Source organism: Pogonomyrmex barbatus, unplaced genomic scaffold (assembly GCF_055798465.1).
Source record: "Pogonomyrmex barbatus isolate J1 unplaced genomic scaffold, ASM5579846v1 scaffold3, whole genome shotgun sequence".
In the NCBI taxonomy this organism is placed as follows: domain Eukaryota; kingdom Metazoa; phylum Arthropoda; class Insecta; order Hymenoptera; family Formicidae; genus Pogonomyrmex; species Pogonomyrmex barbatus.
Window position 1 is genome coordinate 8,467,198 of NW_028297127.1, and position 25,634 is coordinate 8,492,831.

General features: G+C 29.8%; 2 protein-coding genes, 2 long non-coding RNA genes and 1 pseudogene across 5 annotated transcripts; 3 read left to right on the forward strand and 2 right to left on the reverse strand.

Annotated features, from left to right (window-relative positions):
* Positions 1-1,104: 1,104 nt before the first annotated feature.
* LOC105427143 (uncharacterized) lies at positions 1,105-4,248 on the forward strand. The gene is made up of 2 exons (XR_016139819.1): positions 1,105-2,459; positions 2,645-4,248. It is a non-coding gene; the product is annotated as an uncharacterized LOC105427143 (long non-coding RNA).
* On the reverse strand, positions 3,268-8,842 carry LOC148935982 (uncharacterized; annotated as a pseudogene). Its single transcript, XR_016139817.1, has 2 exons — positions 4,235-8,842; positions 3,268-4,134 (listed from the first exon to the last, which is right to left on the reverse strand). The product of XR_016139817.1 is annotated as an uncharacterized LOC148935982 (transcript).
* A 3,036-nt stretch (positions 8,843-11,878) lies between these two features.
* On the forward strand, positions 11,879-18,794 carry Tace (ADAM 17-like protease Tace). Its single transcript, XM_011638712.2, has 14 exons — positions 11,879-12,324; positions 12,723-12,861; positions 12,976-13,076; positions 13,146-13,267; positions 13,520-13,670; positions 13,921-14,114; positions 14,188-14,382; positions 14,497-14,635; positions 14,787-14,941; positions 15,290-15,370; positions 15,552-15,760; positions 15,890-16,128; positions 16,555-16,670; positions 16,761-18,794. Exons 1-14 carry the CDS (start codon positions 12,264-12,266, stop codon positions 17,067-17,069), a joined length of 2,211 nt encoding a protein of 736 aa, XP_011637014.1. The 5' UTR covers positions 11,879-12,263; the 3' UTR covers positions 17,070-18,794.
* Positions 15,397-16,660, reverse strand: LOC105427115 (uncharacterized). The gene is made up of 2 exons (XR_967853.3): positions 16,540-16,660; positions 15,397-15,685 (listed from the first exon to the last, which is right to left on the reverse strand). It is a non-coding gene; the product is annotated as an uncharacterized LOC105427115 (long non-coding RNA).
* A 2,688-nt stretch (positions 18,795-21,482) lies between the features above and the next one.
* Positions 21,483-25,501, forward strand: IleRS (Isoleucyl-tRNA synthetase). The gene has a single exon (XM_011638713.3). The coding sequence runs from the start codon at positions 21,634-21,636 to the stop codon at positions 25,156-25,158; it is 3,525 nt and encodes a 1,174-aa protein (XP_011637015.2). The 5' UTR covers positions 21,483-21,633; the 3' UTR covers positions 25,159-25,501.
* Positions 25,502-25,634: the final 133 nt, after the last annotated feature.

The window sequence follows — 25,634 nt, forward strand, 5'->3', positions numbered from 1 at the left end:
TAAATAGGAATGGTAAGAAAATAATATGTAAATTTAAAAATATACGATTAAGGAATATTAATATACATATATATATATATATATATATATATATATATATATAGAGAGATATCGACATAGACAGACGTAGATGTAATAGTAATATGAATACAACTCAACTAATATAAAAATATCAAATATGTAATAATAATGAGATAAGATGTGAATATGATAATTAAATTCTAAGTTATCTCTAAAATTTATATAAGTAGTAATATTAAAATGAAATGAAAATCAATAATATAATATAAGCAAATCAGATAATATAATATAATATAAGAATATCAATAATATAATATAGGCTGGTCGAATAATATAATATAAGCTAATCAAATAATATAATATAAGACAATCAAATAATATAATATAAGCAAATTGAATAATATAATATAAAAAAATCAAATAATATAATATAATATAGGCAAATCAAATAATATTCCAAATAGTATTAGAAGCAATGATTACCTTAAATTGTTAGAAATAAGTTATTAAACGTATTAGAATTCTAGTGATTTCCTTTTCCTTTCCTTTTATTTTTCCTTTGTTATTAATTATAAGATTCAGCGGTTTGAGACAGTGACTGCACTCTCTGACGATTTAGTATTGACTGCCGCGTCTGCATCCAAACCTCTATCTCTAGGATAGGGCCCGATGAAAAGGGGAGGAGCAAACAAAGCACTCCTCGATTGAGCATTTTATGCTATTTCGTGCTACAGTTATTTACGCGAAAATAGGAAAAAATAAAAGGAAAAGAAAGAAAGAACAATAAAGCTAAGACCTAATATTTTTTCGGAGATATCGTTAATACTTAATAATAAATCTTATTATTGCAAAAGAGAATTCATTTAATTCGTTTTCGTCAGTTAAATTTTCATTGCACAACGAAGGACTCTCCGAGCTAGTCTTTCGTTGGGAGGGGCTATATATTAGGAATATTTGAGTGCGATAAGCTTCCCCTTTAGTATAAACTAAGATTGTCGAATGCTCCTTTGTCTCTTCTACAGTTGCAACATCGAGAACCGAAGAAGAGACAATTCGAGAAAAAGAAAATTAAGTTATAAAATAATAATAAGTTATAAAATTATATTAATTATATAAGTTATAAAATTTCCAAATTATATATCCAAATATATATCCAAAAGAAAACAATAATAATAGTAATAAAATAAAATTATATCTTATCGCAAAACGAAAAAAATGAATTCTCGCTTTACTATTAATTATCTTAATAATAAAAGTTATATAAAAAAAAGGAGGAATATATATATAAAATGATAAGACTATAAAATGATAAAAGTTATATATCTTAATATTTAAAATGCGCATGCGTTAACGTAAGATATTGCTCGACTGCATTACGTCATTTCGAATGAACATCCGCAAGTTTTAATTTTCTGCGGACGTTACACTTTATATCCATCTATATTCTACTTCTTACTCGTTACTGCTTACTCCCATTGTAGATAGATCTTTAAGCTTGTTCTACAATATGTCGCATGTCGGTGTCGTGAATCGTAAAAATGGGTCAATCACAATCAAATATTCTCTCCACGTTTGTCAGTAATTGGTCCATTTTTACAGCCTACGATTCACAATACCGACAGACGACGTATTGTAGAACACGGGTAAGTCTAAAGGCCTGTGTCCACGATGTTAGAACGGTCCGAAAACTTGGATTGAGTTTTTATTACTAATTTATTCGACTCGGATAACTACAGATGGCAATATATTTCAATTTATGAAATTAATTGTAGTCAGGCCAACATTAAAGTATTGAATTTGTAAGGTTTGATTGTGTATCGATTGTATATATTTATATTATTTATATAAATAAATATATTTTTTAAATTTATTAAATTATTAATTTATATCCATTTTGTAAAAATGAGTTTAAAAGTAATTACTAATTATGTGTTTAAATTTTCAGATTTTTTTCATATAATGTTTCATATAATTTCATAAATTTAAAAAATTGATTGCTATTACTTTAATAGCCGAAGCTGTGAAAATGAAATAAACAGAAGAATTAATTAAACATCGAAAACGACGATGTCGATCAATTTGGACTCGAAAATGGATTCTTCGGAGAAATTTTTAATTGCGAGGCATACTTAATCTTGCACATGTAGAATTAAGAAGAGAAGATAATATATGTTTTGAAAGGTTTTTTTAGGATGCGAAATGATTTATTTGATCGTCTTGTGGAAATGATAACATCATACATATAACATCAAAATATTAATGCGAAGGAATGTACAAGTCCTAAAGAACGATTATCATTCATTTTGAGATTTTTGGTTACGGGCGAAAGTTATAGAAGTCTAAAATATTCAACAAAAATCTCAGCTTGTACAATTTCTTGTATTATTCCTGAAACTTGTCGTGTTTTATATGAGATTCTTCGAAGACATTATTTACAGGTAAAATCTACATTAAAAAATATACAAATATATTTAAAAAAATATATAAAAATTATTAAAATATATTACATAGGTTATTAATAATATTTAAGTAAAACTTTTGTAATTTAATATTTATATTCTTATTAATGTTTACACCAAGTACAATTGTGGAGTGGGAGAAGATAGCAGATAATTATTTTCAGACATGGAATGTTCCAAACTGTATTGCTTCTATGGATGGAAAATACTCAATTACGTAATTTAAAAATAATAAATGCAAGATCTAGCAGAAACGTTATCTCTATTCGTAATATTTTTAAGAAGTATTTTAATACCGTCGGTCATGTTGAATGGCAGGAATATGTGATCTAATTTAATCTATTTTATTTTATTTAGTTTATATTTTATTTAATTTTTAAAGAAACTTAATCATATATATTTATTGTTTGTATCTTTGTATGTATAATACAATGTTGTTAATTTTTTAAACTAACAGTTAAGTATATCCTGTAATTGAAAATATTTCCAAAAAATCCATTTTCGAGTACAAATTGATCGACGTCATCGTTTTCGATGTTTAATTAATTTTTTATTTCTTCATTTTCTACAGCTTTGGTTATCAAAGTAATAGCAATCATTTTTTTTTAATTTGATATATGACATATGAAAAAATCTGAAAATTTAAACAGATAATTAGTAATTATTTTTAAACTTAATTATAACTAACAATTCAATTATTAATGAAGTCACATTTGTAAAATTATATAATTTGGAAATTAATTTTGTAAGTGCTTGATAGAGTTTATTTGAATGAAAAAGAATAATATTGTCATATAAATTTATTTTATTAGATTAATATTATAAAATATGAACTTATGTTAAAAAAATATATATTACACAATGAAATAAATCACAAGAAAATATATCACAATATAAAATAAAATTTTATGAATTATTATATAAAGTATTTAATAAAATAAAAAATATTTTTCTATATTTGTACTATCAATTGACTAAATAATTTTTCTTTGTAGTATTTTAAAATTCTTTGGACTCTTTATGTTCCTTAATTCTTTAAAAGATATGAAATATATTTTTAAAAGAAGTAAAATATGAAAAAAAACATTTTTAGGAAAAATTCACTTTGACAGAAAACAGAAAAGTAAGAATCAATCAAAACTCAATGCTTCATGTACTACTTACTATCACTGCAAGTTTTGATTGATTTCTGCTTTCAAGGTGTGAATTCTTCTTTATTTGCATTATTAGCTAATTAAATAATTTTTTTGTAGAGCTTTTCTTAGAATTTTTTATATATCTTAAATTTTGAAAAAATGTGAAATATAAAAAAATATATTATTAATAAATATTAAATATAAAAAAAACTCATTTTACTTTGTATCTGCATTATCGATTAACTGAATAATTTTTCTTTATAAATTTTTTAAATTCTTTGGATTTTTTATATTTCTTAATTCGCTTTCTAAATATAAAATTCAGTGCTTCAATCCATCTTCAATCTTTTTATTTCAATTGATGTCATCATATTGGTAGCAGTTTTCTAAAAATTGTTTTTAATATTAAAAGTATCATTAAAATGTCATATTTTTTTCTTTTATTTACTAGTGTTTGACTGCCCTACTGGAAGAACTGCATGATGGACTCGATGATTATACATTTAAACAAATATTATCTGTAATTATAAAAAAAGAGAAATATGTAACTATATTAATTTTGCAATAACTATATTAATATTGTATAAAAACATACATATATCAAAATATATTAATTACTTTTAATATTTTCATTATTATTGTTTTCTTTGAAAATATCTTGAACATCAAGAAATTGTAAATCATCGTTGTCCTCAACGTTATATATTTCATTAATAGTACATGTATCTTCTGTCTGAGTGAATTTTCGAGATTTATAAATATAAAATTATTAAATTATTAAATTTTATTAAATATTTCATTAAAATGTTTTTAAATATTTAAAAATTTATATTTGCTTATTGTTAATAAAGATTTTCCTTTCCTTTGTGCGATATAAAGATCTAAAAAACTCATTTCTTTAAAGAGTCATCATGATGGTTTATATACATCATTAGAAGATGCACCATTTACTTTAGATTGTTTTATTTTATTTAAATGTTCTAAATATTGAGTAAATTATTAATCTTTTTTTTATAACTTCCGTTATTGATTATTATTGATTGTTGCGTTATATTTTTGTATTGCTCGCTAATTATTTCTAATGCTTTTTTGCGTTTGGTTCGATTATAGTAATCTGCAAATTTTGTAACATATAAACAAGGATGTTGTTGATATAATAATATCAATGTTTTTATATTATTTTTATCCATGTTCATCTAAAATATAATTTTTAATAACAATATATTAATACACATATATGTAAAATTCTTATTTCAATATTACAATATAGGTTTTTAATGTAATTAGTTTATTATACTCAAGATTAGTTATTAATTAGTCTAACTAAATTTATTTTTATTTTTCCTTCACACTAATGACAAAGATTTATCTATAACCTATTTTTCATGTAACAATGGACCTAAATCATTAATGTCTTGTTTGTATAAAAGGTTGGTAGTAAGATATTTGATTATCAGAAAGCTAGTAACTGTTATGAAAAAATGGGACGTGATCATAGACATATATAATAACCTCAGCATTAGCTATATATATATATATATATATATATATATATATATATATATATATATATATATATATATATATCAGTTCTTGGCAGAACGGTGAGAGAAGCAAAATATAGAGGAAGTTCTCTCTTTCTCTCTGCGCAGATAAGATGCGCGATGATCTCTTAACAGATTATATGACAGTCGTGATGGACAGTTATATTGTTCTTATAGCTTTATTCTATTAAAACTTTCTTTCTCGTATTCAATAAACTTAAAAATATATTATTTCATTTTAAATACAAGTATATTGCTACGATAGGATATCAGATGATTCTCGAGTCATTCAGGTCATTTTTATTTGTCAATAATGCGCGCGCAGTAAAGAATAGATATTCCTCCGATATTTTGCCTCTCTCACTGTTCTGCCAAATCTAACTGGTGATATAAAAGAGTATGGCTGCGTTCAGCAGAGAAAACAGTGAGCGCTCAATGATTTTTCAATATGATTGTTCCTTGCCTTTAGATCTTCGTTGAATGTAAGTGTAAAAACCAATCATAACAAAGAATATATATATATAATCAGATTTAGGTAAAGTTATTTAATACAAAATAAAAAAAATTTCTAAAGCAGAATTTGAAGAATGAAAATATTTAAGATCTTTAATAAAAATGTCTATGTCTTGTAATGCATCAGCCATATTACATTCGCGTGACCACGTGATCACGTTTTGATCACGTGACATCATTTGTCCCCCTTACGTCACATTATGTAATACATAAGTTTTGGGGTCAACTTTCAGGCTCAGTAAATAGAGGAGTTAGTCTAGTGTATAGTATAAATGTCTATGGACAATAGACATACCAAAGGATGCATTCGTTTATGCAGTCTATCGCAGATGTTCGTTTACTTCATTTGTGAAAGTGACTGCAGCGCAGTCGTCGTTCGTTTCGCAGGGATGTATCTCATCTGTGTGCTATCTCGGAAGTCCTGCTTTGGATGCTCTGCTTGCAGTACTGTATAAACAAACATCAAAATGAATTTTATTAGAATAAGAAGCGAAAAGGATCAGAAATAAATAATTGATCCAAGTAAAATAAGAATAATAAGATATAATTAAAATAAAAATAAGATAAAATAAAAAAAATAAGAAAAAAATGAGAATAAAAAATAAAAATAAATATGCATGTACAATAAGGCTCCCAATATAAAAATAGACAAAAGGGGTATAATGGCAATAAGAGCCCAGCGCAGTAGTAAGAGCGCATATAAATTTATTGAATAATCAAAATGACATAAAGATTATCGCGAGGAATGACGAAACGCAAGAGCGGACGTTTCAGCTAATCTTTTAGCCTTCATCAGCGCAAATTAACAAAAGTAGCTAAATACAAATCGACAAAGACATATCGCAAATTATCGCTTCATTAAATTATTTTATTTTAACCGCACATATCAAAGTTCGTAAGACGGAAGTCTCTCACACTGCAGCGCATTATCCTGGTATATAATACAAATAGTTAGAATGGCCAGCTCCTCGATTAATGTCGGAAGCTAAGAGATCCCAACATTGTCAGAGCAAGAAACTATGATTCGTTTGTAAAATTAATCTGTAAATGACCTGAGAGCATCTTATGCGAGGCGATATGAGAGAGTCGTAAGAAAACATGTAAAAAGCTTATCTACAGATACATAAAGATCTCAATAACAGGAGCATAATTCGGTTTACTAAATTACAAACAGCTCAGCAGATCTCAACGCACTAACAATTACATGATACTGCCATTTTGCAACGGTACGAATAACTCTCGTCGGTTAGACAATCAAGAGTCGAAAACTTTCACTTTCGGAAGGATAACATAAACGTTCGAACAATAATAATATAAATTTAAGAAGGACAAAGAAGCACGTAACAACAAAGCGATGGTACAAATTTTTAACAGAATATACGGATGACAATATATATAAAAGAAAAAAATAACAAATAATAAATAATATAAGCGAGAAAAACGCTAGGTATAAATTTGCCTATGAACAGGTTCTTAGAAATCAAATCTTGGTACAAGTCTCTAAAAATAAAAAGCATGTGTCAAATGGTAGAAAAATAAATATAAAAATGTAAAAACCATATACGTATATATCAAAGATGTAAAAATACAGAATAAAAGAATTTAATGAAAAATCAAATTTTAAAGAGTTTCTCCATTGCAGTTAGATACATTTCCGGGAGACATTCCGTATCAATTTGCAAATTAATACTATTCTTCAGTCTTTTAATATATAGTACTTCAGAAATTAGTCGTTTGTATAAGTGTGGTTCTCTGTCTAAAATTTCTACATTTTCTCAATCAAACTCATGGTTAGCTGCTAGTCTGTGGTCAGTTATCACATAATGGTTACCCGTATTCCGTCGGATATGATTTTTATGTTCTCAGATTCTGGTGTGTAGTTGCTTTTGATCTTTTGGTCTTTTGGTCTTTGGTCTTTTGGTCCCACATACGAAGCATCGCAATTTTCACAGTTAATTTTGTAGACAACATTGCTGTGAGCAGATGGTGGAAGAGAGTTTTTGCCAACTTTAATAAACGTGTTCAGTTTATTGAGACTACGATATGCCAATTTGACATTCTTTCAAGTCTTTAATAATTTTCTTAAATTGTTCGAAAATTGCAGGAACGTAAGGTATAGTAAAAAAAGAAATTCTCTCTGAATCGATCATCTTTCCAATGTTGTCAGACTTGGAGTTACTCTTGAGGAAAAGTGTCTTGAGGCGTTCATGCAAGACATTAAAAACGAAATCCAGTGGATAATCATTATCCAGTAAAATTTCGACTACCAGATTAACGTTTTTTACAGTGGAATGTCGGGTGTGAAAGTAAAATGGTTCTGTCAAATAGTCCCATGGCGGTGCCTCTTTTTTGGCATACCGGATGATTCGAGAGGAAATGTAAGTATCTCCCTGAGAACGTCAGTTTGTGATACCAATCAAATATCAACTGATTGTCCGCCAAAATTATAGTAACATCCAAGAAGTTGAGCTTGTGTCCCGCGCCGATCTCCATTGTAAATTGCAAACGCGGATGTAAGATATTAAAGATGTTCAGAGTGTAGTTGAGTAAGTCGGGAGCAGCCAAAGCAATGTCGTCAACCTATCTAACAAAAAATGGGGGGTTAAAAGACAAGGAATTGAGAGCTCTCGTTTCTAAATCTTGTAATACTATGTCTGCTATGGGTGAGAGAGGTGAACCCATGGGTGTGCCAAAAGTCTGTTGATAAAACGTTCCATTAAAGGTGAAATAAGTAGAATTCAATATGAATCTGACCGGTGATGAACTCAAATTTTGAAATTGAACACTTATTAGAAATGTAATCCCATCTGGCAGAGACTATCAATGGCCTTTTCAATGGGCACATTGGTAAACAGCGACACGACATCCAAGGAAATCAACGAGAAATCTCTGTCGATGTGCACATTAGAGAGTCTTTTTACCAATTCGAAACTATTGTTGACGTGGCTATGTGCAACAAGAACTTTTGAATTTTTTAGTATTATGCGATGGATAAACGTGGCTAAGTTATACAAGGGGCTATTGAAAAAAGAGACAATGATTCGGAAGGGACAATCAGGTTTGTGAATTTTTGGAAGTCCATACGCTCTCGGCAAAATCTCATCTGCAAAGTGAAAGTTTTCGACTCTTGATTGTCTAACCGACGAGAGTTATTCGTACCGCTGCAAAATGTCAGTATCATGTAATTGTTAGTGTGTTGAGACCTGCTGAGCTGTTTGTAATTTAGTAAACCGAATTATGCTCCTATTATTGAGATCTTTATGTATCTGTAGGTAAGCTTTTTACATGTTTTCTTACGACTCTTTCATATCGCCTCGCATAAGGTGCCCTGGTCATTTATAGATTAATTTTACAAACGAATCATAGTTTCTTACCCTGACAACGTTGGGATCTCTCAGCTTCCGACATTAATCGAGGAGCTGGCCATCCTAACTATTTGTATTATATACCAGGATGATGCGCTGCAGTGTGAGAGACTTCCGAACTCTTACGAACTTTGATATGTACGGTTAAAATAAAATGATTTAATGAAGCGATAATTTGCGGTATGTCCTTGTCGATTTGTATTTAGCTACTTTTGTTAATTTGCGCTGATGAAGGCTAAAAGATTAGCCGAAACGTCCGCTCTTGCGTTTCATCATTCCTCGCGATAATCTTTATGTCATTTTGATTATTCAATAAATTTATATGCGCTCTTACTACTGCGCTGGGCTCTTATTGCTATTACACCCCTTTTGTCAATAAAAATAAAATAAAAAAAAAATAAGAATAAAAATAATAAGAAATAAGAAAAAATAAGAATAATATAATTCACAAAAGATTAATATTTAACTTTTAAGTAAAATTCATAAATTAAATATTTCTTATAATATCCATTATTTATATCAATTAAATTTAATATCAATAAAATATTATCTTTTATACATTATGTAATAAAAAAATTTTTATTACATTTTAATTATTCGAATATAAATTTATGTATAAAATTTATGTATAAAATTATCTCTTTACTTATCATTCAAACAATCGGCTCAATTTCTATTGGAAGGTATGATCCGTGCAGTTATTCACGCAGTTATCTATTCGGTAAATTTCGATCACGGGACAAGCAGATGAAAAAACAATGGATGCACAAAACACTGCGTAAATGAATGCACTCCCTATAAGAAGAGACTCGCCAACTCGTCACGTGACATTAATAGACTCTGATTGGCTAGGGTATGTATTGCACATCTATGCTCCATGAAACAAAACAGATGTTTCCAATAACTTATTTTGACAGATGTTATGTACTGTTACAGTACTGTCATAGGTGTTATACGTTATACGTAAGTTAATTTATCATATCTATTTATTATATCTTTACAATTATGAAAGAAAGCATCATATGTAGTTATAAATAAACTTTAAATTGAAAGATATTTATTAGATTCGGAAAAATAAATGGAGACCGACTGGATTTGAACTCGGGATCCCTCGTTTACTAATCTGACTAATCTGACTAATCTCACTTAGTCTGCACGACCACGACGGCTTCTCTCTGTTATCTGTTTATATTCCAAATCTCTTTCATGACCGCTTACGGTCGTCTAATTCTTACAAAATTAATAAACGTAGATACATATATTGCTTATATATTGCATATATTGCATATATAAGAAAGCAATATATATTGCTATTGCTATATATATTGCTTTCTTTCATAATTGTAAAGATATAATAAATAGATATGATAAATTAATTTACGTATAACGTATAACTATGAATAATGAACATGTACATAACACAGTAGTGTACATGTATATAACATGTATCTGTCAAAATAGATTATTGAAACATCTGTTTCGTTTCATGGAGTACAGATGTGCAATTCATACCCTAGCCAATCAGAGTCTACTAACGTCACGTGACGAGTCTCTATAGAATTGGCGAGTCTCTATAGAATCAATTTAATCACCTTTAACATAAGGGAAAAGTGAGAGGCTCTAGTCCATACTTGTAGTCTAGAGATCTTCTAATCAGAGACTGGCCATAATTTCGTCAAATTTCTGCGAGAGAGAGAGAAATATAGGCTATCTCGCTCTTCTATGAATGTGCATATATGTACATATCTTTTATGTGAAACGTGATTTAATATTTTGTGAAAATGGATAGATGTTCCGTAGAATTTTATAATAATTCGTCATCGAAAGGATATATAATAAAATTAATTATTATTAATTTAATTATAATTAATTATAATTTAAATATTTCCCAGAAATTGTAACGTCGTGGGATTTCGTAGTCGAAAACTGTTGGCCGTAAAGATTGGACGCCTACAAATAATTCATATCTTTGTAAGGTTAAGTATCATGTTAAATATCATGTTAAGTATCATAACAATAACAAAATTATAACAAAATTAACATTATTATTAACATTATTATTAATTTAATTAAAAGTAATGTTATGAATCTTGTCTTTTATTTTTTATTTCTATATTGATATTTACTTTTATCTTATTGTATATAATCTCTATATTGTATATCTTTTTTTTTTTCATTTTATCTATATTATAATTTGCAAATTCCAAATACTAAAAATTACTATAAAATTACTATAATAATCTTGATTTTTAATTTTTGCTTTTTATAAAAATAATTATATAACAATTATAATTAAATATTGTTTTTTTTTGTTTTTATATATTATAAGTACATTTTGCTCCTGATATGTGGCAACAAAGGTCTGAAGGAAAAAAGAAATTAAACAAAGATGCTTAAATCTTATATACTTTTTTAAAATAAATTTTGTAAATTTAAAAGTGTTTAATTTTAATAATTATTTCCTATTTTTATTTAAATTTTATTTAAGATAAATTTTCTTTTAATTCTTAATAGAAAACATTAAATATAAAAAATTATTTTAAGATATAATCTAAATTAATATAAAAAACAAATTTTAAAGATTTTTTTCATATTTATCATTAAATATTATTTATATTTCAAAAACAGAGTAATTGAAATTTGAATTTAAGCGGGAATTGAAGAAAATTATGGACCAATCAAAAGTGACACTCTCAGGCTGATGTTCCATGGCGCGGAAATTCACAGCGGAACGGAGCGTGCGAACCAATCAAAAGCGAAAGAACAGAATAAACGAGTTTTTTTTTAGTTCTTTCGCTGTGATTGCGCATTCCGCTGTGGATTTCTGCGCCATGGGACACCAGCCTCATGGCCAGTTTCTGATTAGAAAATAGTCTCTAGTATAGTCAAAGATCATAGATGAACAGGAATTCATCTAAGATAGAGGTCTCCACAGTCTCCGATCCTTTAATCTAAAAATTATAATTAATGGAACGTAACCTATGATCTGCACAAATTGTCATCATGACAAATACAAATAGAAAGATGATATTTAGATATTTGTTACACCATAACTTTGCATCTCTTATGTTATTATGCCGTGAATTACTTTTTTATTAAATTGTGTTCGAAATACTTATAAAATCGTGACGCAACGGATTATTGTGACTAGCAATAGGATCGTAATCGTAAAGAAGACGAAGGAAAGCTGCGCTTTCCTGCTTGCATTGTTAATTTTTTCCACCGATGATGGAGAAACGAAATCCTCTATTTATCTATTGTGCTTTCATTATCTTTCAAAGTGTTTGTAAGTAGGGCGTTCTGTTGTTATTTTGTAACTGACTGTTATGCCACAGACGAAATCGATAGCGAATTTCTCGTTTAAAATTGAAAAAAAGGAAGTGCATTTAGAGATTCGCAGTGTCTTTGAATCACAAAATAAACATTTTAAATACTATTAACATTTTAAAGAATTAAGCTTAACAAATAGAAACAACTTTGGTTTTTCTTTTCATATTTGTCAAAGACTTTAATAGTTTTCTGAGCTAATCTGAGAAAAATATTTGATATTTGTTTATAATAAGAAAAAGAATAATTTATATCAATATATTACAATAAAAATTTTAAGAAGTATGATTTATTTTGTTATCACAAATTAATTTATAGGAATTTTTATTTATATTATGGTTAATTATTTATCAACAGATGGGCTTCACAGAAATTTGAAATATTATGAAACAATTCATAGTACTCATTTTCAACATAGAATTGTAAAGCAGGGTATTTATCATAGTTACCATCCATATAATAAAATAAGTGAATTGGAATTCTACTCACATGGACGGTAAAATAACACTTGATTATTGATCATTACTTAAATTGTTACATTAATTGCTACATTAATAAAAGTGTTCTTCATTTTAATAATGTTTTCAACAATTTTTTTGAAATTTCACAGTCATTTCCGATTAATTTTAACACCAAGAAGAGAAGTTATACATTCCAACTTTAAGGCATACGAAGTCAGTGCTGATAATAAAGAAAAAACTGTTCATTTAGGTATGGTGTAGTTCAGCAAAGTAGTTAAATTTGTTATATATAAATTGTTTTCACTGTACTATCTTACAGATCATGATAACTTTTATCATGGCCGGGTGTTTGGAGAAATTAAGTCTCATGCTCAGATGCATATTGATGATGGTATTGTGACAGGCACTATAACAATGTCAGATGAAACCTTTCATATTGAAGTGAGTATGCTGAGAATAAAATATATTCAATGTAGTTAAAATTTATAATATAATTTTTGTAAATAAATTGAATGATAAGATTCAATTAATTAAAATTATATGATAAGATTACATATAAAAAATAATGTAGATATAATTTTTATAATATTTAAAAAAACAAATTCTTGATAAAGATTTAAACTTTAAACATTTCATCATGCTTCACATAGATTGTTTATCATAATCAAGAAATTAATCTATAATGAATTTTAGCCATCCTGGAGGCATCTTTCTCATTTGGATAATCAGACAATGATTATTTATAAATCTTCTGACGTTAAATTCAGTTGGGAGCATTATCAAAATGGAGAAGGTCATACACATGGAGCACCAAAAACTTGTGGTTACATTAACGAAAACTTACGTATGATTTTGTTATAAAACAGATAATATATATAATTTTAAAATATAGAAGATATCAGAATTTTAAAAAATACAGAGAATATCCAACTTGATATTTTCATATTGAAAATTTTATTTTAAAATGACACGCATATACAAAGATTTTATTATTAAAATATTTATAATTTTAGAATATTCTATATCTTTTTTATATTTTATGTAATTATTTCTAATTTTGTAACAAAACGATAAATTTTATTTTGTACTTGTAGAGCATACATTAAGTTATAAGAGCGATTCTGAGGACGATATAGAAATGGATAATAGTAGCATTAGGGTGAAAAGGCAAACAGAGACTTATGAATATACACCAACGAAAACAAGATGTCCGTTATTGTTAGTTGCTGATTATCGGTTTTATCAGGAAATGGGTGCCAGTAGTACAAAAACTACAATTAATTATTTGGTATACAAAAATAATGTATATAGTTATCGCACATTGATTTATAATTATAATGATTTTAATTTTTCCTTTGCAGATAAGTTTAATTGATAGAGTACATAAGATTTACAATGACACTTTATGGCAAGATCATCAAGAAGAAGACGGTTTCAAAGGAATGGGTTTTGTCATAAAAAAAATCGTTGTTCATAGTGAACCGACGCGAGTAAGAGGTGGTGAAACACATTACAATATGGTTCGCGAAAAATGGGATGTCCGTACATTGCTCGAGGTTATTATATCTATGATTATTGTTTTGAAAATTAACTTTTTGGATTCACTAATTTTAATATAACTGACTTTATTAAATTAATATCTCATATATCTCATAATATTGTTAATCCAGGTATTTAGTCGAGAATATAGTCATAAGGATTTCTGTTTGGCCCATTTATTTACCGATCTGAAGTTTGAAGGTGGTATTCTCGGATTAGCCTATGTAGGATCTCCTCGTAGAAATTCGGTAGGCGGTATATGTACACCAGGTACATACATTAAAAAAAAATATTTGTATATTTTTTCACATCGTACATCTCTAATGTTAAATATATTAAAGTATGTAAAATGATATTTACATAATATTAGATCTTTCATAAATTAATAGACAATATATATTAGATAATATATATTTTACAGAATATTTTAAAAATGGATATACATTGTATCTGAACTCGGGGCTAAGCTCTAGCAGAAATCATTATGGACAAAGAGTAATTACAAGGGAAGCCGATTTGGTTACAGCACATGAATTTGGTCATAATTGGGGTTCTGAACATGATCCAGATGTCTCAGTGAGTTATTGCTGTATACTATAATTTATTCTAGCTAAGAATTAATAAAACATTTGACAATTTAAATAATACTAATACTTTACATTTTATGACTATATTATATTTAATTTTTAATTATATATTATATTTATATATATTTGATTTATATTTAATAAATATTATGAAAATAAAAGTAAGCATGTGAAGTAGAGACATTAGATGTTGATAGTTTTTGTTGATGTAAATAGATGAAATTTTACATGTATTAACTTTTGAAATGTTCTTATATTGATATTTTTGTCTTATAACAAGCTTTTATTTTTTTTATAATTTTTAAATCTAGAATTTAATTTTTTAATATCATTGTAGGAATGTAGTCCAAGTGCAAGCCAAGGGGGATCTTACTTAATGTACACTTACAGTGTTAGTGGCTATGATGTTAACAATAAGGTAGAATACATGGTTTCATATTGTAATTTCTATCAAATATAATATTTTATTTAATTATAATATTTTACAAATATAATATTTTAATATTTCTTAAATGACATATTGATATTTAATACTATGTGTTACATATCTTTGTAAGTCCATACTTTTATAGATTTATGTTTTTTTTTTCCATACGTAGAGATTTTCACCATGCAGCTTGCGATCTATTAGAAAAGTTCTACAAGCGAAATCCGGACGTTGTTTCTCAGAACCAGAAGAATCATTCTGTGGTAATTTGAGAGTCGAAGGTGACGAAGAATGCGACGCGGGTCTCTTGGGAACAGAAGATAATGATTCGTGTTGCGACAAAAATTGTAAACTTCGAAGTAATCAAGGAGCAGTTTGTAGGTAATATCAGACAGAATCACATTTATATATCCCTCTCTTTTTTTTTATTACTTTATAATTAAAAATATTATACCGTTATAGCAATGAATAATGAAGTTATTTTTTCATCCGTTTTATTTTTTACAACAGTGATAAAAATTCTCCTTGCTGTCAGAATTGTAATTACATGCCTGTAGGCATAAAATGCCGTGATGCACAATATGCCACTTGCGAACAGGAATCGCGTTGCACCGGAACATCTAGCGAATGCCCGAAGTCTCCGGCCATGAAGGATGGCACTGGTTGTCTCGAACGTGGTCAATGCCGTTTAGGCAAATGCGTACCATATTGCGAGACCCAGAATTTACAAAGTTGCATGTGCGATACTAGTACGTATTTTAAGTATTGAATATTTACAAGTATAAACAGAAATTTTTTATTACATGCGTATTAATTTGCATCATATTTTTATGATAAAAAATTTAAATTTGTATTTAATAACTTTCTAAGACTTTTTCTACAAATTTATTGTTCCTTTGCAGAATTTATATGCTGTTTCTTAATTATGCAATATGGAATTTTTTATTAAGATTTTTAATGTTGTATTATTTTCTTATTCGATCAAAATTGAAAAAATTTGATACATTATTTTATAAAGATATGATAAAACTTATGACGATGCCAAATTAACTTTGATTATATAGCAAAACAAATATTAACTTTTCAGTTAACTTTGATTATATGACAAAAAAATATTAATAATATTTAATAATTATTCAAGATATGATTAATGTTCTTACGTTGCATTTGAATAGTTGCCGACGCATGTAAAAGATGCTGCAGAATGAGTTTGAACGAAACGTGCTTTCCGATAGATCCGCAAGATATTTTACCCGATGGCACACCGTGCATTCAAGGTTTCTGCAATAAAGTAAGATATATCAACAATTAAAATTAATTGAAATAGACAAGTGCAATTTTTCTGCTAGTGTCGTAAAATATTTACATACACTCTTTCCAGGGTGTATGTGAGAAAACGATTCAGGATGTAGTAGAACGATTCTGGGACATTATCGAGGATATAAATATCAACAAAGTTATGCGCTTTTTAAAAGATAATATAGTGGGTGCTGTAATAATTATCACTGCCATTATATGGATACCAGCAAGTTGTGTAATCAGTTACATTGATCACAGACGTGTAAAAGAGAATGAAAAGAAGTGGCGATGGAAACATACAGATGAACTTATTCATCCGGATGAGCCGAGACAAGTGATTTATGTTGGCGGTCAACGACAAAGAGTACAACATGCCATGCATCAATCGTGAATGTAGATCGTTCCATTACGTATTTCGATATCTAAGTCAGATTAGAATATCTAGTCAGATTTATATGAAGTGATACATCGGTTGTATATCAATTTAGAATAACGAAATGTAAACGTAAATATTGTTTCCTTTTTATATTATACGTATGTAGCTTCTACGTAATTTTTTGTTAAAATTTTGAACAAATTTTATAACTGAATGAAAGAATATATATATATATATATATATATATATATATTCCTATAATATAAAGAAATTAATAGTTCATGTTCAGAATTAGATATATAAAGTTTTTTATTATTATAATTTGTTTTTTGATACTATATATACAAGATGTTTCATTTTAAGTGATATGGTCGATTATACTCAAGGTCAAGTCTACATTTCCATCATGTGTCTCCCTTCAAGCCATGCAACTTTCGTTCGAAAAATTTTCAATAAAATTTTTCAATAAAATCATCGATTCGCGAGATAATCGATCATATTACTTAAAATGAAACACCTTGTGTATATATATATATATATATATATATATATATATATATATATATTAGATATTAAATCTCTTTTTTAAACCTTATTTATTTTTTTCTAATTTCTTTATTTTTTTCTTTGGCAATTGCTACTTAATTATTAAAGTATGACTATTATTTTATATTAATATATTATAATATTAAACAACAAAGATCAAAGAATGAAAAATTTTGTTTTGTAATTCTAAATATACAATATACTTTAAGAATTTTAACATATTGATACATTCTAAATGTATATCGCGTATTCTCATAAGAAAAGTGACACAAACAGATACAAATCGAAAGTTTTCAAATCTAGTATTATGTATGAATCGTATTTTACATTAGTTTTTAATCAGAAAAAATGATACAAGATGAATTTAAATATTTCCTGCGTGAGTCTACAAAGTATTGCTATAGCTCAATTCAAATGAGCCAAAAATAGTTATAATTCAATTGTATGTATCATTATTAAGTTGGCGATGAAGAATCATCATCAAGCTAGCAGAAAGAAATGCGTGTTAAGCGAATTAAAGGTTTCAGCAACAGGTTCATTTAAATTTTATTAATTAATAAATGTCATTTAATAGGACATTGTGAGCATGTTAGATCCTGCGCACAATGGAGGAAATATTAGAAATAGGATTAAATATTAAATTTTTATTTTCAAAATGCTTATTGTGCAAAAAACAGCGGCATAAATGTAAATCCAATGAAATTTGAATCCAAATGCAACCCGTGAAATTCGAATTGAATATAAATATAATTCGAATAAAAAAACAATTACATATAATTAAAATGTACTTAAAATTAAGATTTGTGAAAGAATAATACAAAAATATCTGGAATATATAATAGAATAATAATATAGAAATGTCTTGGTAATGAGAGAAATAATTACTTATATAGATGAAGAAATTATATAATCTTGTTTTTCAATGTATCCATTTACATATATTGTTATGTTGTTATGTTTCGGATGATGCGCGACATATAACGCTTATGATGAAAATTGCTCCGCCGTATTAGATAGTCTTAAAAAGACACAGCGTTAAATTTTTCCTTGAGAGCTGTTATTTTTGCGATCTTAATAAAAATTTGAAATTGATGTGAGAGGAGAAGAAAAGAAGTAACTTAGTAATTTGTTATTAATACGTAAAATTCTTCATAAAACTGATATTGTATGTAAGATATAATTATTTTACAGAAATGCTTTTGCATTTTTTATTTCCATATTTTATATTACAGGTGGCTTTATACAATTTTAAAGAATTTTACACACACACACACACACACACACACACACACACACACACACACACACACTTACATATATGCATATAATTTTAGATGTAGATATATAAAGAGTAAGTAGTAACAATTTTATTTATATGTGTAATTAGATGGAATATAGCCATGTAATAATCCTGTACTCTTACTTGTGTAGCTATATTGTTTTCTTTGATAATTCTTGCAACTATTTTCAGAAAACACAATACAGAAATATCATTTAACTAATTTCAATTCCGAAATTTCTTTTAAATATTATGATTAGTAGTTTCATAATAATACATTTCGTTATAGAAAATCCCGAAGTTACCTTATCTGTATCACATGCAACTTGTATATAATATCCTAAAAAATAAGATCAACAGACAAAAGTATGAAATATAAAATTTAGAAACTATACGTATTATTCTATACATAAAATTACATATTGCAAAATAAAATTGTTTACTTTATTCAATGTAATAAAAAAATATCTCAAAAAAATATCCATATTATATTTTTACAAAAGAAATAGAATCAAGAAAGTTCAGCAAAGAGAGCTGTTTTGCAATTAATAAATATAAAATTTGAAGGTCTGTGTTTGTTCTTCGATATTTAACCAAGAATATAGATCAGTCAGATTCACAATTTTTACAACTGTTATAAAGCAGTATTATCTACTCAATGCAGCCATTATGTAACTCCTCCTTGTTATAGTTTATTTAAAATTCTGTGATATATTTTATACACATCCCTACATGCATGCACGCGCGCGCTGATACATACATCTTATATACACAAGACGTCCTAAATAATAAATAAAGATAAATATAAAAAGGCCAAAAATGTATTGATATCAATTGCATCAGGCTCTTATAGGTCTTTCTATATTTCTCGTGATATCTTAAGATAAGAACCTTATATAAAAATAAATATTTAAAATTTTTCTATAATATCTTTACTGTTTTTTTGCTTCTATCTGTTTCCATTGCATCTTCTGCTTTTCTCCATGTCCATAAACTCAATATTAACTCATTGGCTACTTTCATTTGTGAAACAACACTCAAGTTATAATAAATTGACATATTTTATAGGGTTCATAAATTTTTTATTTTTTTTATTCTAAATTTATTTTATTTGAAACATGTAATCAAAAGTAAAAACCGTTAATGTCAGCACCAAGTCAGCAAAATGTTAACAGAATGTCGGCAAACTAGCAACAGATTTAATCAGAAAATGTTAGCATACTGACTTCATCTGAGGTCCCACTCTGCTTACATTCCGTTGACAGAATTTGTTGATATTGTGTCAGCAGACTGGCAGCAGAAATTGAGCAGATCCTGCCATCAAATTGTGTCGCGCAGATTCTGTTCGCTTTCTGCCGCCACTCTGACAGTAGTCTACAGCAGAATCTGCTCGATTTCTGCTGTAAATCTGCTAGCATAGAACATCAACAGATTCTGTCAGGTTTCTGGCAGCAGTTTGCTAACATTGTCAAATATTACAGAATCTGTTAGCAATCTGTTGCCTTTCTAGCATCAAAAATTTATAACAGACTTTGCGCATAATTTGTCTTTTCAGGTTTGGCTATCGGCGGTTTCTTCTCCAAGATTCTGCTTTTAATTTTTCACAATTTGGAATATCTTTCAAAATGCCAGAATGTTACATGTTAAAATGTTCTTTAAATACAATATTACTATATAATGGAACTATTCTTTCATAATAATTTTCATTTTTCCAATGTATACGATGTCTTGCATTAAAATTATTTGGTAATTCATTTTGTAATTCAACAAAATGTCTTATTATATTTCTCTCTATAATATTATCATCTAGCAAAGCCAGAAGTATGAAATTATTAGCAGCCACTATTAAATTATAAAAGAGAACTGTGATTTCTGTGAATACAAATAGCACGACACAATAATGTGGTATATACCATTTTTAAATAAAGATTGTGTTTTGTGTACATACATATTGCGCATGTCAATAAATGTTTAGATCGTTCAGGAAACTATTCACGAATCACTTTATGCTCAAAAAGCGCTCAATGATCAGTTGTTCAACTGTTGTGTTCGCTGAACGCAGCCAAATGACTAAATGAATTGGGTCCCTTCAACAATGTCGAATTTCATACAAATACATTTTTTATTAAAAAAAATTATTTCTGCTTCTATACAAAACCTATTTGTACATTACATTTGTATATATAATTAATATCAGAACATATCACAAAATATCGATTTAATAGCGAGACATTATGACAAAATAAATTCATAATTATGTTCACACTTACCTCATATAATAAATATTTTAGTGGCAATAGATAATTATTTTTAATGTGTTCGTGGATTAGTAAATAACTATCTTAAGGTAAATATGAATTTATTTGATTATGAATTTATTTTGATCTGAATATATTTGAGTTTGTTACTACGAGTTCATCAAAGTCGGCATGTGATCGCCTAAACAAATCACGTGTCACCAACAAGTTTTCAAACATGATGATTGGTTTCAGAATAGAGATTTTTTGGCACTCTCAAAATTTCTTATCCTACAGCCAATCAGTGTTCAGAAAGTATCGTATAACTAGCCTTCAATGACACGTGCTTATGCATGCGCATAAAAGTCCTATCTGGATTCTATTTCGCGCGACACATTGTCAGAGGTTACATCAATTCGCTGTCCAAGGATTCCAGCCGGTACGCCCGGTTAGATAATAAAGGTATAAATAAGATATAACGTTTTACTCGACTTTACCCAAGAGAGTTCCCAGAGGGATGGAAAAGCTATCAGAGACCATTAACTTCGCGAAAGAAGAGGAAGCGACATTGAACTTATGGAAAAAATTGGATGTATTTCGCAAGAGTCTGCGTTTATCGAAAGATCGGCCGAAGTATTCATTCTATGATGGGCCACCGTTCGCCACCGGGCTGCCGCATTACGGCCACATTCTCGCTGGAACGATAAAGGACATCGTCACGAGGTATGCGTATCAATGTGGCTACCACGTGGAACGACGGTTCGGCTGGGACTGTCATGGTCTTCCAGTAGAGAATGAGATAGACAAAAGGCTGAATATTAAGGGGCCCGACGACGTTGCCAAAATGGGCATCGCTACGTATAATCAAGAATGCCGTAACATTGTTATGAGGTATGCCGAGGAATGGGAGAGAATCGTCAACCGAATGGGACGATGGATTGACTTCAGGAATGACTACAAGACCATGTACGCGTGGTATATGGAATCCATTTGGTGGATATTTAAACAGTTATATATCAAAGGCTTGATATATGAAGGTGTTAAGGTGATGCCTTATTCTACCTCCTGTAACACGCCGTTGTCCAACTTTGAAGCAGGTCAGAATTACAAAGATGTAGTTGATCCGTCGGTTATTGTGACCTTTCCTCTGTTGGATGAACCAGGAGTATACATGTTGGCTTGGACTACTACTCCTTGGACATTACCCAGTAATATGGCATTGTGTGTGAATCCTACCTTCGAATATGTAGATGTGAGGGATGAGAACAGTGGTGACATTTATATTATATTGGAGACTCAATTGCATACCCTTAAAGGTTCTTTTGTTATAGTAAATAGGAGAAAAGGTGTAGACTTGAAGGGGAAGGCATACGAACCACTGTTTCCATACTTTGCACATTATAAAGAGAAGGGTGCATTCAAAGTATTGAATGATACTTACGTTACAGCTGAAACTGGCACTGGCATTGTCCATCAAGCCCCATATTTTGGAGAGGACGATTTTCGATGCTGCTTGGAAAATGGCATCATAAGTAAAGATCAGGAAATGGTATGCCCCGTGGATAGTTGTGGCTGCTTCACAGAGCCAGTACACGATTTTGTTGGCAAGTATGTCAAGGATGCAGATAGGGAGATAATCAAATATCTTCAATTTAAAAAGAGGTTGGTCGTCAGTAGCACGGTGAAGCACAGCTATCCGTTCTGTTGGAGAACCGACACGCCGCTTATTTACAAAGCTGTGCCTTCTTGGTTTCTAAAAGTGGACGTGATCAAAGATAAGCTGCTTACAGCGAACAATGAAACTTACTGGGTGCCGAATTACGTGAAAGAGAAACGATTTGGCAACTGGTTGCGCGACGCGCGCGATTGGGCCATTAGTAGAAATCGCTATTGGGGCAATCCCATACCGCTGTGGATCTCGGAGGACAGGGAGGAAACTGTATGTGTGGGTAGTATCGCAGAATTGGAGCAATTGACGGGCGTAAAAGTGACTGATATCCATCGTGAGAGCATCGATCACCTGACAATACCATCGAAACGGCCGGGACAGCTACCGTTACGTCGTGTACCTGAAGTTTTTGACTGCTGGTTTGAATCCGGATCTATGCCATATGCACAGATGCACTATCCATTTGAACACTGGGAAGACTTTAACGAATATTTTCCAGCAGACTTTATTGCCGAGGGAATTGATCAGACGCGTGGTTGGTTCTACACGCTCTTGGTGATATCCACCGCGTTGTTCGGCAAAGCGCCATTCAAGAATCTTGTGGTCAACGGCTTGGTTCTTGCGTCCGATGGCCAGAAGATGTCAAAACGTAAAAAAAATTATCCTGATCCCATGAAAGTGGTCGACCAATACGGAGCGGATGCTTTGCGCCTCTATTTAATCAATTCGCCAGTTGTGAGAGCCGAAAATTTGCGATTTAAGGAGGAGGGTGTAAGAGACATCATCAAGGACGTCTTCTTGCCATGGTACAACGCGTTCCGTTTCCTCATTCAGAATATCGAGCGATACGAGAAGGAGATAGGGACCACGTTTACCTTTGATGAAAGCCAGGATTCCTCTTCCAATAATATAATGGATAGATGGATCATATCCTTCACACAGTCGTTGTTAGCTTTCCTGAAGTCAGAGATGAAGAACTACAGATTGTACACTGTAGTTCCCTATCTAATAAAATATATAGATAATCTTACAAATTGGTACGTGAGAATGAATAGAAAACGCATCAAGGGTGAGGACAATCCGGAAGATTGTAAGAATGCGTTAACGACTCTGTTCTTGACGATTTATACAATGGTGCAAACTTACGCACCGTTCACGCCATTCTTAACAGAATTTATGTTTCAGCGGCTGTTCAAATGGGTTTCTTCATATGTACCAGATAAGAACAGTGTACATTATCAATTAATACCACAGGCACGTAAACACTTAATCGACAAGAATACGGAAAAGGCTGTCTCGCATATGCAGTCCGTCATTCAGCTCGGCCGCATCGTGCGAGATAGAAGAGTCATACCCACGAAATATCCTTTGCCAGAGATCGTGGTGATCCATCAAAATGCCGAGGTACTGAAGGACATCGTCTCATTAGAGTCTTACATACTTGAGGAGCTCAATGTCAAGAAATTAATTATTACTACTGACAAAGAGAAATACGGTGTGACCTTGAGAGCCGAACCAGATCATAAGATACTCGGTGCTCGTTTAAAAAGCGAGTTCAAACAAATCACTCAAGCCATTAAAGAGTTATCCGATGAGCAGCTGCAAAAGTTCATCACCATGAAAGAGATTGTTGTACAGGGTCACAAGCTTGACGAACAAGATCTGCGTTTGATGTTTAGTTTTACTGGCCCGACCGCCGAACAATTGTCAAAGCAATACGAAGCCCACAGCGAGGGAAGCGTACTGATACTCCTGGACGTTACCGCTGACGAGGCTATGCACAACGAGGGAATAGCGCGAGAAGTGATTAATCGAGTGCAAAAACTACGGAAAAAGGCACGGCTCGTGCCTTCTGACGAAGCTATCGCGTATTATGAGATCAAGGACGCGAGCAGCAATTTAGCCAAGGTAATCGTCAGCCATAAGGAATTCATCGAGAATGCGACCAAGACTCTGCAGAGGGACGTGACAGAATTGCCGTCCAATGCCGCAATAATTCTCGAGGAGATGCAGAAAATCAAGAATGTAGACATGAGGCTCATGTTGGTCAAAATACAGGCCGATTATACATCTAAACGAGATGACAATGCATTGTCAGCGGAATCAGGATCCTCTTATATTAACGTAATGCTGGAAAATATACAACCACGATATGGGTCATTCTCGAATGGTAGAATTTTATTGGACGATCCGAAACTAGGGCCTATTACGTATAAACGTCTGAAACAAGAGATCGATTTAATATTCGGTATTTATGGCTGCTCATACGATTTGTATCTCAATTCGAAGAAATTTATCAAAACATTGGACGATACACCGGTGGAGAAAAACACATTCGACAAACAAACGTTACGAGTATTGAAAGCGACATAATTGCTTTTTAATATATAAAGGTTATTTGTTATTTTATCAATAGGTTGAAGAAGAGCACTAAATCTTGTCCAAACTTGCAATCTTAAATACTTTGTAATATTTTTGTCATTTCTTAAGTTCCTAGAAGGACAACATTTTGCATTGTATTTGTAAGATCAAGTAAAAATTAAATTATTACATTATTTAATTTTTTTTGTCTCAATGACAGTATGAGACACGTTACAAAGCGATATTTATAATTTTATGACGCTGTGTACATTTTACAGCGAATTTGTATTTATTTAACACATGAGTTAATATACTATGGTATTACGTGATCTAAAATAAATTTTTTTTTCATGAAGGTTTACATACTGATTATTTCATAGATTATAAAATAAAGAGAATTATTTCACAATTATACTTTTAACGTTAATTTCTTAACTAACATACTCGACTTGTACATTATGCAGTGCTATTGAATTATTACAAAGAAT